Genomic DNA, 17668 nt, shown 5'->3' with positions numbered 1-17668 from the left:
GTAGCCCTGCCTAACAGCTGGACAGACCTGTAATACTTTATATTGGGTTTGATAGAAAAGTTTGCCATGTTTGTTTATTGATCTACTAGGAAACTGTGAAGCAGAAATGAGGCAGCGTTAGAAAGCTGGGGAAAGCAAATTCCATTCATCTGAAAACAGTAAAAACCATTAAACCAACAACCCAGAGAACCTGCCGTGAAGTTTGTGGACTTTGGCTTCCTCCAGAAATTAACAACTTTCTCCTTAACTGTGAAAAAACTGTGTTTTTATTTGCATGAAGAAGCAGCTCATAACTACCGACTGGGCTTTATAGCTAATAAACACCTGGTGATGAGCACATTTTGACATGTTTATCAGGTATAATGCTCTCCAGAAGTGCTAAAGAAGAACCCCAACAGTGCAGAGTAACTTTAGATACGCTATTTGTACCTCTGATCTGATCGTTAACCTTTCTAACTTACCTGCATTACACCTCGTTCGTTACTGAGTGTCCGAAGTTCATCTGAGTGTGCCACGCAGATCTCATGCAGGGCTGCCAGATCACGAGATAGATCAGTCCGAGAGTGCTCTGTAGTGTCTGGAAGCTCAGGGACATTCTTCAACAAAAGCAGGGAGAGAAGATTTAAGCACGGTGAATACTCAGGTGTATTATACTATTGCTGTACTGGTCTGTCAATTCAATTGTTTTACACTGCAAGGAAATATGGCAATGTTACGCCTCCTGAGCTAATTCTTCTGCCCATGTTATCTATTTCTTTCTCTTCAGCATAATCAATTCCTATGGCTGCTAGAAGGGCTCTTAATAAAAAAATCTGGTGTTGCTACACTGCCACTTAGTGAAGAAGAAAACTACTCAGGATAGACAGTTGACCTCCCAGTAAACAAGGAGATAAATCCATCTAGTAAGTGTCCTTTTCTATTTAAATAAGAGAACATCAGCAGCAAAAAGTAGAGCAAAGTCTGTAATGCCAAGTTACAGACTCGTTAAACCAATCAATCCTAAAACAGTAACTTTGTGCTTCAGTTACACCAATCCACCCTTTACTCTCAAGCCGATAGTTCTGACCTCATACGAACTCATTTAAAGAAAACTGGTGCATCATTTTATACAGAAACTACAGTTGAACCAGAAGAGGTGACATGGCAGCCTACCACTGCCAGAGTGCCAGGGAAGAATACTCACTGTTGAATCTTACCAAACTATTCTGTCTTTTAAGTCACTTTAAATTAATCGGATTGGGTGGGTAGGCACAAATCCTTCACCTTCGTTTTTAAAAGAAATACTTGTTTTAAAAGCGCTTCTACCACGAGCTTCTAATTCCTGTTACAGCTGCCATACACCGAACAGAGCTCATGGCAATACAGCAGCTCTTGACTGAGGCTGCAATAATGAATAAAATCTAATGACGTTTGATGTTTTAGTTTTGTGTGGCTGGACACCAACCCGCAGTTGTTACAGATGCAGTAAGACAGAGTGAATTCAGTAACAAGCATTAAAAGTCCTCTGGGAACTGGCAGATTTTTGAGCCAGTCCATAAAGAGGGCAGAGAAGTTTTCATCTGTGGTGCGGCGCATAACTTGCAATGAAGGACTTGTTAACCACTTACCCCGAGTTCATCTAAGAACATGATCATGCGGTGTTTGTTGCTCTTGATGAATGGATTTACCCCTTCCATATACGGCTCCTAGCAATTTTTAAAAGTTTCCATTAAATTATTCGTACATTCATTAAATGCATTCATAAAAACACATACTGGCGTGCAGGCTGCCATTTCCGAGGTGGGCATGTTCTTCCGACCCTTAGCCTCAGTGAACCAATGCTACTTTCTAAAAGCGCAGTCAGGAATGACCATAAATTTACAAGACGGTCCGTCTTTCAGGTGTGACTTTCAACAAAGTATTTTTTATCGCATTAACGATACGTAGGGCTGTGCTGTTTGGTGAGCAAAATGCAGTGACTGCCAGTCATGTTCCAGCCTGCCTACGTGTGTGTGAGCCTGCGAAGACATGCTCTTCTTTCAAACCAAGCAGACCTGGCAAGCCAAAAGGCTGAATGCCCCTGCTCTACACCAACCTCAGAGCTTAAGTTTGACTCATCTCAGTTTGAATATGAATTATGATATACAGAGATGTCTGCTGAGTTCCCTGTGTTCTCACAGCATCAGTACGCAGAGGCATCACACATTAAGACAGGTTTGTAGATCACTTCCTCCCAAAACAGTATGTCCTCCCTGCCCAGGTTGGCTGTACTACTACTGCTCTGCCTTCAGGTCAACACCCTCTTCAGCTCCAAACAAAGACAGAAAACACTTTTGAGAACCAGGCCTCCATGCTGATGAGGACAAACGGGTCAGGCGTCAGGCTCTGCTTAAGGAAATGCCAACAACACAATTCCAGGTTGTTGTGTGTGTGTGTGTGTATGTGTGTGTGTGCGTATAATACTCACCTTAGCTCCAAATTCAACCAGATTTGCTAAGTTCTGCACAGACTTGGCGACCAGCGTCAGTGTTCTTGCAGCAGTAGGGGAAGGAGAATCTGATGGGAATACAAAGTACAGTCACTGGCTACTGCATACAGAACCAACACCAGCCAAAAGAAAACAAAGCCTTTCTGCAGCTCGTGTTTTTAATAGAATTATATGCTTTAAGTGTTACAACCCAGCAGTATGTGGAAAATGGCACCTGGTGAGGTAAAACTGACATTGCTTTAGTAGTCATGTCCACAAAATGAAACGTGAACACGTGGCTTTCCTTTACTATTTTTATACTGCCAAACAAACTTTAGTCTAATAGGAGTTATGTGAAATGAGAACTGCTTTCAGTAAGATGAAATAGGATTACTTGTAAAAATATAAAGAAGAGCTCACACTTCTCCGTATTTGTGTGAACCTACCTAAGCTGTCTCTTAAACATCATGCAAGTTATACTTCAAGTTACTAGCACCAGGAATACAGAGTAAGCAGGGCGTGCTATCCTGGCTTATATTTCCATGAAATGACACTTCCTTGCTGCACCCGATATTGGACTTCACACTGTACGGTAACCTCACAGTCAGCTACAACTTCCTTTTTCAAGGAGGGACAGAACCAGGTGCAGCTCTGTTTTCCCCCGCAATACAGGAAGCGGCCTGGCCAAAAGCCAGGATTTAATTCTTTCAGACCTGGCATATAAATAGAAAATTCCCCAGCTCCCTGTAAGTTCGGTACATACTGTTTGCTTGCACCTTTTTCTCTGTCTTTCTGCCTTCCTGCTTACTAACCCAGCAACGCACTGAAATAAGTCCTGTTTTTCTCCTGCGTAGCTGGAGTTCAGATTGAGCCACTCACCGAACAACTAATGCCAGCTGTTGACAGTATCTAGTGGTGTTACAGTGCAACTCTTTGAAGGAACAGTGCTGGGGAACTTCAGTACCTCACAACCCAGAGCATCAAGTTTGCTGAACCAGCGTAAACACGTATGTTATTTCAAACAGCTCCATTACGTTTGGAGCACAGATTCTCTCAGGACAGCTGCAGAGGGTATATGTATGATTCGCTGCTGAAACCGAACTGCAGCTTTACACCCAGCCTTCAGGACACTTCTGTCTCATTATGGGAAACTGAGGTATGCTGGATGACCTGCTCCCAAAGAAGGAGCCTCCCCCAACACATTTCCCCCCCCCCCAACATCCCTAACAGCTGTAGCCATGTCTGTGAGTTTACCTTAGCAACAGCAAAGAACGTTAGCTGAACTTACGCACTGGACTTTAAGACAAGCTTAAAAGGGGTTACACATTTTGATACTTCCAGTTTGACAGATCCCTTCTTATTCAGCATATCTTAGAGCGTCGAAAACATGCTATATTGTCCAAAAAACTGAAGAGAAAACTTCCCTGTATGCAGTTTCTGATTTCCTCTTGTTTCCAAATCAGCATTTTAATAGTAAACTCAGGGGAAGAGGAAGAGCCATGGCGTATGCAAGCTACGTGTCCCCTACTCTGGGGTCACCTTTGCCAGAATATACGGTAACAAATGTGAAGTACCATATATGCAAACATTTAAAAACCAAGTTTTAGTAAAACAACTTTCCCTTCAGTATTTGACACCTTTCCTTTCTACTTCCTACACAAGGAATACAGCAAAACTTCAATTTTAATTCACCTCAAGGCATCCTTCTGTCTAAAACATACTCGTACATAGCGCTGTTCCATCTTAAAAATCCCACCTTTTCTAAATGCTATTCCCCCCCCCGCCTCTCTCACCTTTAGATTTCCTGACTTGAAACCGACTGCACTTAATGAGTAAAAGTAAAGACTTACCAGTGTCTGGCAGCTATCTAAGCAGCAGACTGAAACCAGAAAATCACTCCTGAGTAACTGAGTGCCCGCAGGTATCTGAGGCTCTGCAGACATACTTCCACAGCATCCCAGAATTATAGAATTAGCAAGGTTGGAAAAAATCTCCAAGATCATCCATTCCAACCTATCACCAATTTTGCCCACTAAATCATGTCCCTCAGTACAACATCTACAGGGTTCCTGAACACCTTTGGGGTTGGTGACTCCACCACCTCCCTGGGCAGCCCATTCCAGTGCTTGACCACACTCTCTGAGAACTGTTTCCTAATAACAAGCCTGAATCTCTCCTAGTACAACTTGAGGCCATTCCCTCTAGTCCTACTGTTACATGGGAGAAGAGGCCAAACCCCCACCTCTCCACAAACTCCCTTCAGGTAGCTGTAGAGAGTATTAAGGGTCCTACAACCCTCCTCTTCTCCAGGCTGAACATTCCCAGCCCCCTGAGCCGCTCCTCATGTGGCCTGTGCTCCAGACCCCTCACCAGCTCTGCTGCTCTTCTCTGAACACACTCCAGGGCCTCGATGTCTTTCTTGTAGTGAGGAGGCCCAAAGCTGAGCACATTACTTGAGATGCGGCCTCACCACATCTGAGTACAGACTCCATAGAGCTGAAAAGCTTCCTAATTAGTTATGTTAGACACTGAAGTAAACTCATGTCTATTAGTATGCAGCACATGAAATTGATCTGAAGCATATAGTCACCTGAGATGATATTAAACATCCTCGGGTTCAGGATAGCGGGACAAATCAGTCGAAGAAAAACAAAGCCACTGAAATTGAAAGAAATTTGCATTTTGTTTAATAGTAATATTAACATTAAATTGTGCAATCTTTAACAGTTCAGGATAACGTGGAAATCTTTTGAGACAAACAACAATGAATCAGCCTGCACTTTGTGAATGTGGTTGTTAATTAGGAACGTCCTGGTATGACTTCAACTATGATGAACACTGGAAGAGGAGGCATACTGATTTCCCAGTTAAGGTGGGTTGCTGAAAACAACTGGGAGGAAGTTGACTGTAAAGTCACTAAGAAGTCAAGCGAAGATCACACTGGCTTCAGAAAGAATAAGACCCGGGTCCCCTATCATCCAGAGTTTTCCCAAGGTTCCCTACAGAAGGCACAATCCTGCAGCCTTTGACTCCTCCCAACCAATGTAAGGGCTGCAGGAGTCCAAGGGCAGAAGGAAATGTCTCTTTTGGCAGCAACAAAGCCTCCAATCAGCTTAAGCAGATCCAAATCCTGATGATGGTATGATGCGGCAGCAGAAAATGCAGCAGAAAGAACGTCATATGATTTACTGTGTTCCTCTAATTGCTGCCACTTAGAAAGCTGAAGTATAAGGATCTAATTCAAGATACACTCAAAGCAACTTCCAACTATGATAAAAAAAAACTGATTTCCTTCAAAAGCAGAAGCAAAAAACTTCTAGCTCATGTCAACCTCAATTCTTACTAACTGCTACAAGAGGAAGTTACACAAAGACCAGCGAAGGTGAGTTACATCATCCTTCACTTCACTTGGACCAGCAGACTGTTTTTCACTGTAACAATAACAAAGCCTTAACCAATAAAGGAGGGAAGGGGATGACACACAGCCTTGCTTGCTGCTGAGTGCAGAGTGACTAGCATTCACACTACTTGGAAATGATGCGTGGGTTACTGGTAAGGTTAATGTATCTTCCTTATGTCCAAGACATCTGAATTCTAATAAACACTCATAAAGAAGTTTATTTTTCCACCAAGAACCACAAATTATGGGCTGGTAAAACAACAGTCTTGGACCTCAATGGAGCAAAACAAAAAAAAAAATCTATGGTGGAATATGAAGACACAAGGAAGTACGCAATCTTGAATCATGGAGTACAGATCAGTCTCTCCTCTTAAGTGTCTGTCTAGCACTGAAGACCTGTGAGGTATGAATCCTGCTAATATAGAATACTTGGGGCTTCCTACTCTGTTCACCCTGCGTTAATAATGAGTCACTACCGACATGAAAATCAGGTAGAAATGGCAACGTTTTCTGAATGAGGTGGCTGGTAAACTACCTAGATATCTAAAAATCGGTGCTATAAAACCATTTCCTTCAAAAAAGGCTGCAACATTCTAATGAGAAGTTGCAACTATCCACTTGTGAAGACCAAGGCGACAAGAAAAAGAGATTCAATATTTACAACATTTAGTGAAGGCTTCTGGGAAACATGGAAGGTATGCAGCATTCACCTAAGGAAAGCTATGTGGTTCTCTGGAGCTGAGTAAGAAGAGAAAGAGATCACATTTCCTGAGCCATACAACCCTGCAGTATGACAGCCCTTCAGAATAAGATGGGTTCTCCTAATGTCTTCTCAAGGCGGTGTACGACAGGATCACAATCTCCAGAAGATGCTACTTTCTACAGCTATCACAAAAGCTAAAGATCGCTTTGAGAGAAATTTTCTTCCCGCCCCACCCCCAGCATGAAAATGGGGATCATTATTTTAGTTGTAAAACTTAACATAATGAAGTAAATCTGAAGTTAAAACTATTAAGTAAAGCCATCCTGACCTCTGTAATACAACATCTTATTCTAGAAAAGCTCTATGAATGTGAATGTTGCAAGCTCATAATCCTTAACTGGGATATCATGCCTCAGTATCACAACTACTTTCGGCATCGTGATCTATATAAATATTAAAAAGTTTTGTCGCAGAGGAAGATGAATTAAACACACTGGAGCTTGTTAGAGATAAGACTTCAAAAGATTGCTTTTAACACAATGACACACAACTTACCTAACAACTCTGGTTCTCATGGTTGTATTAGCAGGCCACTTGTTCTGAACAGACTTCTGCAAGCACCCATAAATATACCTCAAGGTCCTGTAAAAACGGCAGCTAATTACTCATAAAGGATCAAAAAAACCTAGTCAAAAAGGATCATGTCCAACTGCCTACCTGATGCAGAAATGTTATCAATTCCAAGCCTGTAATTTCGACACTTAAATTCAGATTAACTAAGAATTTTTATGTATTTGTAAAAACTAAATTTATAACTGTTCATTAAAAAGCAGATATATCATCTGGGAAAACATTTTCAATGACACATAATTCGATTTGTGTAGGTAACATTAGATGTGCAATGAATGTTTCATAACCACCTATGTTTATTAAAAGAGGACAAATTTGATGTTTTCATTGTTTACTTTTGCTCCTCTTAACTCAGTAGCAACTTTTCTTTCCGCAAGTAAGCTCAGTGTCTAAGCAACCACAAAACTTATCCTCTCCAGAACAAACTGTGGCGCTTTTCATGTGTTGTTAAATCAAAAGGAACACACCTTTAAACCTTGCCAGCGCTACCAGAAAACAAGCATCTCTGTTACCTACAATTTAAAGAGCTTGTTTACTTTAAAAGCAAACAATACAGTGAAAGAGAACTGCCACTGCCATCAGCTTCTTATTAGATGGTTCAAATGTAAAATAAGAACACAGAAGTTGCACTGGCACTTAAAAAAATAAAAGGAAAAAAATTAGCTTCTGCACTTCCTTGATAGAAATAATCACAGCATTATCACAGCACCACTCTCTGCTAACGTTTTAAATGTACTGACAACAATTCCTTCTCTCTTCTCCAGAAGAGGAATTATAAGAACTTGTTGCTAATTTAAAATTGCCTTCTGTCCTCTTTCAGGACACAAGACATTGGTTATTTTTAAGGCTCTTTCCCTGAAAAGCAAGAAGCTTTTGTAAGAAGGTGCTATTTATGCCTGAAAACGTTGTTTTCAAATCCCTCTGTATTCCACTGTACAAATAATACTAAAGACCCAACTGATTCTCACTCTTGTGATTGAGTAGCAGAAGACAAACCCATAAAAATACCACTTTAAGGTGCAATGTAAATCACATAAGCAAGAACTTCCAAATACAAACCAGACGAGTGCCAACTTACGGAGGCAATATCTCTGCAGCCATGAAAATTTTCTCCACCAATTCTGAAAGTATACTGAGTAGATGCGCCAAATTAGTGTTTACATCTTCATTCTTTTCTAATTTCGAAGGATTTAACTAAAAAGAGAAGATGGTTAGGTTTCCTGTCCTACCAGGACAACGCAGTGTCATAATATTACACAACGAGGACTTCTTCAAAGTAAATTAAAAACTCTGCTACAGTAGAAATCTCAGACTCCTACAGAACTCCCACATCTGCTTCAATGGATAGCCAGGAAAACAGAATAAGAAGTGATTCTAGTATATAATGCCTTTAATATTCAAGACATTCCACACTACCCATTCACAGGACCCTTTCATAAATCTGAATTCAGAATTAGGAGGACTCCCATCCTTTCCACAATGAAGATGCGGCAGAACACAGAAGTTACGGGAATCATGTTAAAAACAAAACAAAAAACCAGTTCCCACCCAGCCCTACCCTGAAACCTCCCCCAAAAAATCAGCAGGATCAGGGGGTTTAAAATCAGAACTAAAGTTCAAAACTTGACCTGTACAACACCCTGAGCTTACTACGAGTTATTCAGGTCATGCTGTTCAGTGACTGCTGCAGCACAGCCTATGTTAGATACAGAATAAATACCTAACTTGAAAATTGTGAGTTTAAAAATGCTGCACTTCAAAACTACTACTATGAATATTGGTCATGGCAACATCTACAAAAAAATAATGAATTCAGGTCCTGTATTAATCACATGAATGAAGCTTTGTTCTGAGAGATAAATCGCTGTCTCTAAAGGCAACACTTAATCCAAATATAAAATGTAACAGCTAGAAGATAACTGTCTCAACAAACCAGGAAGTTCAAAAACATAGTTCAAGGAATCACCTCACAGGACTGCTTGCTCTCCATTATTTTTAATATTGAGTCTTTCAGTGCATGGTGAACAAAACGTGTTGCTGTGGCTTTCATATACTGCTCCATAAGCGTACTTGCTAACGTGGTAGCTCGAAACAAGGTAGTAGCTTCATCTGAGAGAAAAAACAAAGAGCGAACTGAAGGGATGGGAAAGACAATAAAGAGCACAGAAAAAGAACTGCTGCATTTATGTTCCAGTATATGTTGTAAACAAAGATGACAAAAACAGGGACACTACAGCTCTCTCCTCCCCACCTGCCCACAGTTTCAATAAGCGTCAGTGTAGGTAGTACAATACCTTCCATGCTTATTTCCCTGTCATTTAGTGTTCGTAACAACAAGGACTCAAGCTTTTCATGAAGAAAAATCTTCAGTAAAATGCCAGCCAACAGCGTTCTATCTTGTCCACAAACATGTGATAAGGCATAGACTACATGAAGTTCTTTCTGGAGTATAAGCTGAAAGGAAAAAAAAAAAAAAAGGAGCTTATAACATTCAGAAACTTCTGTAGGTATTCAGTAGAAATTGGTGTCTTATATCTATAGTAAAACAGATGTCACTACAAATACAACTGTGTCAAACACTGTTTTCAATAATCTGTCTCAGACAACAAAGTGAGTTTTGACAGGTGATCTAAGGGAAGTTAAATAAATTTATACCTCTTTAAACTCACTGTACTCCTCTTCTGGCATGATCTTCTCCATAGAATATCGCGCTCGAACACGCAGAGATCCTGGCTCAATACCCTTTAACGGTACATGGGAACTGAGTTGAAACCACTCATCTGTTGCATGTCCTTTTTGTAATCGGCTTAATTGGCAGCGCATAAATACTACAGGAAAAAAAAAAAAAAAGCATTATTCCATTAATTTATCTCTAGCAAAATAGTGTTGATATCAAATAAAATAACTATTTCCATCACATGCCATCCTGTTTCACCAAGAGTATTAATAGTAGCAGTCAATAAATTAGCAGGCTCTCTATTCACTGGTTCAGAACATTCCTGTGAAGTGGAAATACGAAGCAGTCTGTGAGTAATGCATAAACATGCATCCAAGAATGCCATACAGATACTGGCACTGTTTCCTCTGTAACACCCAAGCAGCAGATAAATTAAGTGCTACACAGCAAATCCTGGCAGCATCCAGAAAATAAAAGCAGATCAAGTGTTCAAAATTCACTGTAATCTTTTTGGTTTTTAACCAGTCTTGGGCTGATATCACCACCGCTTTCTTCTTACTATCATTGTATTGACTCCTTTGCTCACATTACAATACTCCAAACTCTTTTCTTGTTGTTTTGTTTTGAATTACGTTTCTGCAAAGTCTACACTGTCTTCCAGAAATTATCAGCAGTTCCAGCAGACTTTCCATTGCCCCAGTATTGCAATGTTTTCAGGTTATCACCTAATACTGGGAAAGAATAGCATCACATTCGTAATGCTCACTTCAGGGCACACCAATTGCCTATTTTATGATCTTCGGAGCTGATAAGCTCCTATAAGATAACGCATTCACGTCAGTTTCATGGTTGGAAAAATAATTCTTTGTTTTTGACTTAATACCGGTGTGGATGGGACCACAATCCCATCAACCAACTTTCCAAGACTACTTTTTACCTTCAAGTGTCATATACTGCAGCAAAACAACGTGTTTCGTTCCTTTGGTTGCAAACGTATGGCACGTGTCATACACTGGACAGTGAAATACAGAATAATCTAGAACAATTTATTTATTTTTCCTAGTGGCTACAGTAGTATATTGTAACTGTTATATTGCCTGGAAAACAGGGGAGCCTCTAGCCTTCCTGAGCAGACTGGAATAACTTCTAGTGTACATCTGCCAATTCTGTGGCACCACAATGGCTTTTTTTCCCCACCTGGCTGCAACTGCAAAATCTAAACTACCAGCTTCAAAGCCAACCTGTGGCACCTCTGCAAATAAGAACCATGCTCAGAATGAAAAACAAAGGCTAACACCGTGTTTTACAGACTTGCCTGCAAGTGCTGACCTCCTCCTTTATAAATAACATTAAGTTTTTCCATCATTAAATAAATGAAATTAACCAACTATTGCGGTGCTGAACTAAACCACAACTACCAGTGCAGTTCAATAGTGTGTGGTATTGCCCTGACAGACTGACTGCTTCAACTGTCTAATTAAACTTGAGAATCCCGGTTTTCAGTAGCAGCAAACAAAGTCTAAATACTAGAGCTTTACTGTAATTTTTTCATGCTTGTTTTTAAGGCATTAATATATACTTGTATGAATAAATCCTTGTGCAAGTTATTTAGTTCCTTTTTGGTAGAGAAACAAAACAGGTTTGAACAGAAATAATACTAAACTCCTTAGTTAAACTGGTAAAAATACTTCTACAAGGCAGGAGTATTACAATAATTATTCATTACTTCTAACAGACAAACGTCCAAGTCAAAAACTTGGGAATTCATGAAACATTTTAAAATACTGAAAAACAGCCTTCATGCTCTTGTTTTAGTATTTAAAGAAACCAAGGAAGAAATAAAGCAGTGAGACCCATACAGATTATTGGGCCTTCAAGCTGCTTACTACAGCAGAAGCAATAAGCAGGAAAGCTGACTTTACCGAATAATGGGGAAGAAGAACAGTATCAGAGTCACATGGTTCCCATTTCAGGGCAATCCACATTTAGGAACTGTGGCTGGCAAGCAAAATGTTCATAGAAGAAATGAATTATCTTGCTTTTTGCTTTTAGAGCTTTCGTGTGTTATTCCAGCAATACATACTGGTCTGTCAGATAAAATCTGGTGTTGTTCATTTATTTCCACTTTTAATAGTGCAGAGATGCATACTAATTCAACTGGACTTTGTCTAATCCTTACCCCCAAATGAAATTACTGTTGAGTTATGCTGCGGGGGTGCCAACTGCAGCCAAGTCACTCTACCCCTAATAAAACCTTCTACCACCTCCCAGCAGCTGGATGCATCCAAAGCCAACATAATCTCCTTAATTTGGACAAAGAAGGGAATGACAAAAATAATGTGAAAGACATTAAAGCACTCAACTTACGAATTACCATTGCAATAGTTCATTTTCTGACCGAACCACTGGGGTAACCAGTTAATGACTTTTCTACTCAAGTAAATGTAAGCAGAGTGCAAGGACATGAACTGTGATTAAAGGTGTTCTGTCTGTCAGAAGGACTACATCTTTTTTCCTCCTGTTATACAAGGATTTTTCTAGTCAGAGGAAGGACAAAGTTTTGGAATTGCATTCAGGAATCTGGAACTGGGTTCTGCAAGAGCATTCAGTCTGAGTAGTAATTCTACTTTCATCACAGTTTCCATATAAATCTCTTCTCTGAAAAATCACAGAATTAACAGAGAGGTGCAGATAACAGACTGGTAACGCAACAAATGCAAACTGAAACAACTGCAATAGGATCTAAGTACAATGCCAACCTTTAGAACAGGCAGGTCTGAACACAATAGGAAAGAAAAGTTCTTGGAACAAACTGAGGGTGGGTGGGGTAGTTCTGCACTGAAGGCAACAAACAAGGAGGGGCTGAAGCTCCTATAGAAGCAAGACAGAAAATGATAGCTTGACTAGGAAAACGAGTGTGAAATATGTTATGTGTGTGAAGGAAATAGATCTTTTGTTGTTGTTGTTTGTTAATGTAAAAGAGCTCAGAAGCCATGCTTTTCAAAATGAGTCTTTTCTTCTCTAGAAAGCTGATGTTGCCTTACCAGCTTGCTATTAACTTGCTGGCATGCACAGAAATGTAACAACTACTGGAGATACAGTTGTCTAGTTAACAAAAAGAGGAAAAAATGCTTGTGAATTCCTAAAGAATTAAAGAAAATACAGATTATTTCCTGAAGCGGTACTGAGGTAACTTCAGGACTAAGCCTAGAAGTCATGGAAGGAAAGAATGGAGATGACATGAAACAAAGAAAATGGCAAATTTTGTTCTGAAGACTCTCAAGGTATTCCTGATTCATTTTTAAATGAAGTAATACATTTGCTCCCTTACCTCATTCCCAGAAATATTAACAAGGAATTCCACACACGCATACATAAAACATATCAAATAAGTTAACTAAGGGAAACAGTATTTTACTGAGTGGACTATTACTCTTTCGATCCTCCTTTTTCGTGAGCACAGTCACTACACATCACGTAACAGCTATTCTAAAGAACAGCTAGGAAAGCCAGCAGATATTTAGGACTGGATTAATGTGCATCTTAGTACCATGCAATTGTAAAAACAGGAATGCAAAACCATTAACAGACATCCAAAACATACAGACACAGTAGTGCGGCAGGCATAAAAGTACACTTAATTCTCTTGTGATAATGTTTCACAAGAGCCATGGAAACTGCACAAAGAATCCATTGCTGCAACAGACATACAGCTTTTACAGAAAAATACTTACATATATCCGGATCTTTACTTTTCTTTGTTTTGTTACTAAGACTGATCTCAAATCTATTAATATCAGATGAAAGATCACTAGGAGAAAAGACAGAAAGCCTCAATTAATACTATGGTTGGCTGGCATTTAAGCGTAATGTAAACTCATTTCAAACCTGAATTCTCATTTACAGCCAAAGACACAAATTATATTTACTATGTTATCATATTTAGCTGCCTACAGAAAATCTGCTCACAAATTTATGGCAAAAAGCTGCTGCTCTTTAACCACACACGCAGTACATTTAAAAGCACATGCAAAATAGTATGCCATTAATAACCTTAAACACCTTAACCTTAAAGGTATCTTAGTGAAATTTAAGAAGAGTAAGACTTACTCAAAAACAAATTCTTCTGACCACACAGGGTTCTGCCCTTCCCTGATATGTGTTTTTGCTACCTGGACACTGTTCAGGTAGATGTTACAATATGGGTTAGTAAAATGCTTTACTGGGAGCGTATGAGCTTCTTCTACATGCAAAATAAGACTGCTGACCTGAAAAAAAACAACACAGAAACAACTTTACTCCTTTATGCTGAAACGGAAGCGTTAAGAACATGAATATTTCTTTGCCCTCCAAGTGGAGGCTTAATGTTAACTTATGAGTAGTGATTACAAACCATTACTTCCTAATAGAAGAGGCAAGGAACAGATGCAATGGTTCAACGTTTTAACAAGTACCAGGGATAAATAACAGCTATATCAATTACTGAAAACAAATCTCTGGCACCATATTTTTAATGTAACCTATTTGTTTTTATTAGTGCTGGTAAGTTTTACTTATTTATTTTCTAAATTTATTTCTAACAGGCATTAGGATTCGTAAATGCTGGCTTTTCTATACATAGAACATTTTACAGAATCCAAAGCCTGGCATCTTGAGTAAAAACCACAGCTGAGTCCAAGCAGGATGGCTTGCCCTGTGCTCTCCTAGCAGGTTACACAAAATTATGTTGTGCAACACTTTATAAACAATTTCCCCCCTAAAATGAAAACACTTGGTCTGTAATATGGATTAAATTGCAGCAATTGGTAACCCCACATTTCCAGAAAATGAGAAGTGAACTATCTGAAATCTTATTTAAGAGACTGAGTTAATGAGAATTAACTCCAACTACCACCCTGCTTGCTTAGCTTCTGCAGCTTGCAAGCCTCCAATTTTCACCTGCGAATTCACTTGACATAGTTATTTTCTTCAGAAGCATTCAATCTTCTTTAGTGCTAACTACAGAATAATTCTGTGTGTCCTGGAAAATGTATTTCTTTTTCCACAGTAATTACATTCAGTGTTCCCAACATCCAGAATTATCAGGGATTCTTGAAGTATATATGTTATTGTCCAAACATTACAGACTTAGTCATAAACGACCATCAGTCCTCCACCTCTGTGGCAAATTCCGGACAAAGCAGCACTTCCAATAGGCCAAGAAATTTTAAGCCAAAAGCACGGTTCAGCACATACTGGTTACTAAGGAACGAGTAACAGCATCTGAACGCGCATTTTGTTTTCATCTCCAAAAGATGATTTGAAGCCTGCCATTATTTTCTTTTAAAGTCTCTCACATAATTTAAAACGAAGTTGAACAGATAAAAAAGCTGACTTTATCACAGCTGTGTAACATCAGAAATTACTACCTAGCATAGTACCTACAGATTGGATACAAACACTGTTCTTTACGCATACAGAAAACAAAAGTAAAATAATTCTGGTTCTGCATAACTTCAAAAAGGAAAGTAAGAACGTGCAGAATTTACTACTATTGAAAGTGAACTTCATTTGTCAATATATATGCACAACATAAAACTTTAACCCCAGCAAAGCAAAACCCCTTAACATCTGTACAGCTTCACCTGACGTAGACGTTTGTTTGATGTTCCTGGACTGGTTTTTCTTAAACTGCAAAACATCTGCAAAGCTTTCATCCAGTCCTAAGAGAGAAGGATGCAGAATAGTGTAATAAGGCAAAGTCAGATCCAGGTTCTTGCAGCGGACTAGACATCTAAAAAGGTACATTAAATATCTAAAGTATTCCTCAGCTTCAAGTTTTATGCCATTCCAAATATCTGAGTTTGAATAATAAAGCAAAATTCTTATCTTCAATAAGCAAATATAAATTAAGGATTTGCAAATCAGAAGCACTGTCTCCTTTGGAAAAATCAAACACAGTTAATTGGGTACACACAGACAGTGTGACCTTTAACGAATTTCAAGTCCAGCAATATTACATTAAATTGCAAATGGCATATAAAATGAAACAAGACCTGCTTACTTTGGGGAAAATAAGTTAACAAGATAAACAACAAACAACACTGTTTTTCTTTCTCTCAATTATTCCTGTATTCTTGTCATAACACTGTGTATAATTCCAGTGTAAACCAAAGAGCATTAACAGAGAAACACTGAAAAGATGGATATCCTACATCCTCCTTTTGTCTTCCCATAGCCTTATATAGTAGAATGAAGGGATGGGTGGATTCCACTTCATTAAATAAAATGAATAGGTCATCTAGGACCAAACTGACTGCAGAAAATTTTGTTTTTTTTCCCTCTTTTTTTAAATTATCATAGAAATAAGCTGCTAAGAAGCAGCATTGCCTCACTAGACCTCCTCTGAAAAAGCTGAAAATTCACAGTATAAGAGCTTTGTATGGGAATCCTAGGTTTAGAAAAGGGAGAAAAGTACAGCTTCTTTCTCTTGTTTCTGTCCCACAACCATTGTACTCTACATTGCTGCTGCAAAGCTCAAAATGTAGGTTTTGATCAATTGCATTCTGAAGACTATCTCAAAGTACAATTTAACAGCATCATTAAGACACCCCACAACATCGTTTGAATCTTATCCTTCACCATATGTTCCATAAAACAATACAGGAGCATCACCTACTGCAGCCATTCTTAGCTAAACTACTTTGAGTCAGGCTTTGACTTTCTAAACCTTCCACAGAAGGAAAAGCTTCCAAATGAGCAGCATGAGCTTTTAGTGGCTTGTTTCTTTAATCTGAAGTTGGACACAAGGACAACATGTGACCCATTCCATAAGATGTCCACTTGTTACCTATCTGCACTATAAAGTAATCATTTTTTCCTTAACACATACAAAGCTCAGTTCTTTATAAGATATTAGACAGGAAAAAAAAACAAACAAACAACAAAACATGATCTTCTCAGAACAGATCTACATGAGAATTAATGCACATGGACCAAAACCGTACTATTAATGGAACTGTACTCTGTAAGCAATATGAACAGTGTGTCAGGTTGATCAATACCAAAAGTAGATTAAACCAAGGCATTCAGGGAATACAGCAGGATATTTTGCTTGCTACACATTCTTTTTTCAATTTCTAGAGCTCACAACGCTGGACATGACAGAAACGAACCTACATATTCATGGCTGTAGAAACTGAAGTATATACACTCAGTGATTGCATGCTGCTTCCCAGAGATGATACACTGACAGCTGTGTGATAAACACCAGTGCAATATTCAGACGTTATCCCAGTGACCTTCTTAAACTTTTGGCAGTTTAACAAAAAATATCTGCTTTTTCCTGTGTGTGCAGCTCCACAAGAATACTGAATTTATACTGCCTACTATAACTGCTCCTAAAGCTTTAATTCCATTCAATTTAAATCAAATGGAAACCCCAACTTCTGATGCAACGTGTATATTTCAGAATTGTAGCCTTAATAAATAAAAGCATTGTCTCAACTTGAGCTCTCCTGCTGGTAAGAGGATTTCAGAGCACTAAGCTCTTTACAACCACATCGCTTCTCATGCACAACCAAGTCCCAAAACTATGAAAAATTACTGATTCAGTAACAGGAAAAACAACTGTGGAAGACAGTCATTCTTTAGTCACTGGGCACACACAGATGTGACAATATTATATTTCACATCATGAAAGTACTCTTGAAGGAAAAGTCTTGGAGTGCAGATTATTTTTCTATACTGAACCATTCCAGAAATTGTGTCCTGCAAAACGTACAAAAGGATACAACCTGAGTTCATTCCAGAGAACTGGAACATGTCCGAAGT

At 39.0% G+C, this 17668-nt stretch overlaps 1 protein-coding gene across 1 annotated transcript in view; it reads right to left on the bottom strand.

Moving 5' to 3' along the window:
• Nucleotides 1–17668, bottom strand: part of RASA1 (RAS p21 protein activator 1) — a 53455-nt gene that overhangs the window by 2109 nt on the left and 33678 nt on the right. The window contains exons 13-24 of the mRNA XM_072360294.1: nucleotides 15481–15558; nucleotides 13967–14124; nucleotides 13591–13667; nucleotides 9835–10007; nucleotides 9474–9633; nucleotides 9146–9288; nucleotides 8258–8373; nucleotides 7105–7191; nucleotides 5037–5104; nucleotides 2447–2535; nucleotides 1608–1685; nucleotides 462–596 (exon numbers count right to left, since the gene is read on the bottom strand). Coding sequence (XP_072216395.1) covers nucleotides 462–596; nucleotides 1608–1685; nucleotides 2447–2535; nucleotides 5037–5104; nucleotides 7105–7191; nucleotides 8258–8373; nucleotides 9146–9288; nucleotides 9474–9633; nucleotides 9835–10007; nucleotides 13591–13667; nucleotides 13967–14124; nucleotides 15481–15558 — 1362 coding nt within the window. The remainder of the gene's footprint in view (nucleotides 1–461; nucleotides 597–1607; nucleotides 1686–2446; nucleotides 2536–5036; nucleotides 5105–7104; nucleotides 7192–8257; nucleotides 8374–9145; nucleotides 9289–9473; nucleotides 9634–9834; nucleotides 10008–13590; nucleotides 13668–13966; nucleotides 14125–15480; nucleotides 15559–17668) is intronic.

Source organism: Excalfactoria chinensis, chromosome Z (assembly GCF_039878825.1).
Source record: "Excalfactoria chinensis isolate bCotChi1 chromosome Z, bCotChi1.hap2, whole genome shotgun sequence".
Lineage (NCBI taxonomy): Eukaryota > Metazoa > Chordata > Aves > Galliformes > Phasianidae > Excalfactoria > Excalfactoria chinensis.
Note: the sequence above shows the minus strand (reverse complement) of the source record. Positions and strands in the feature narration are given on the sequence as shown.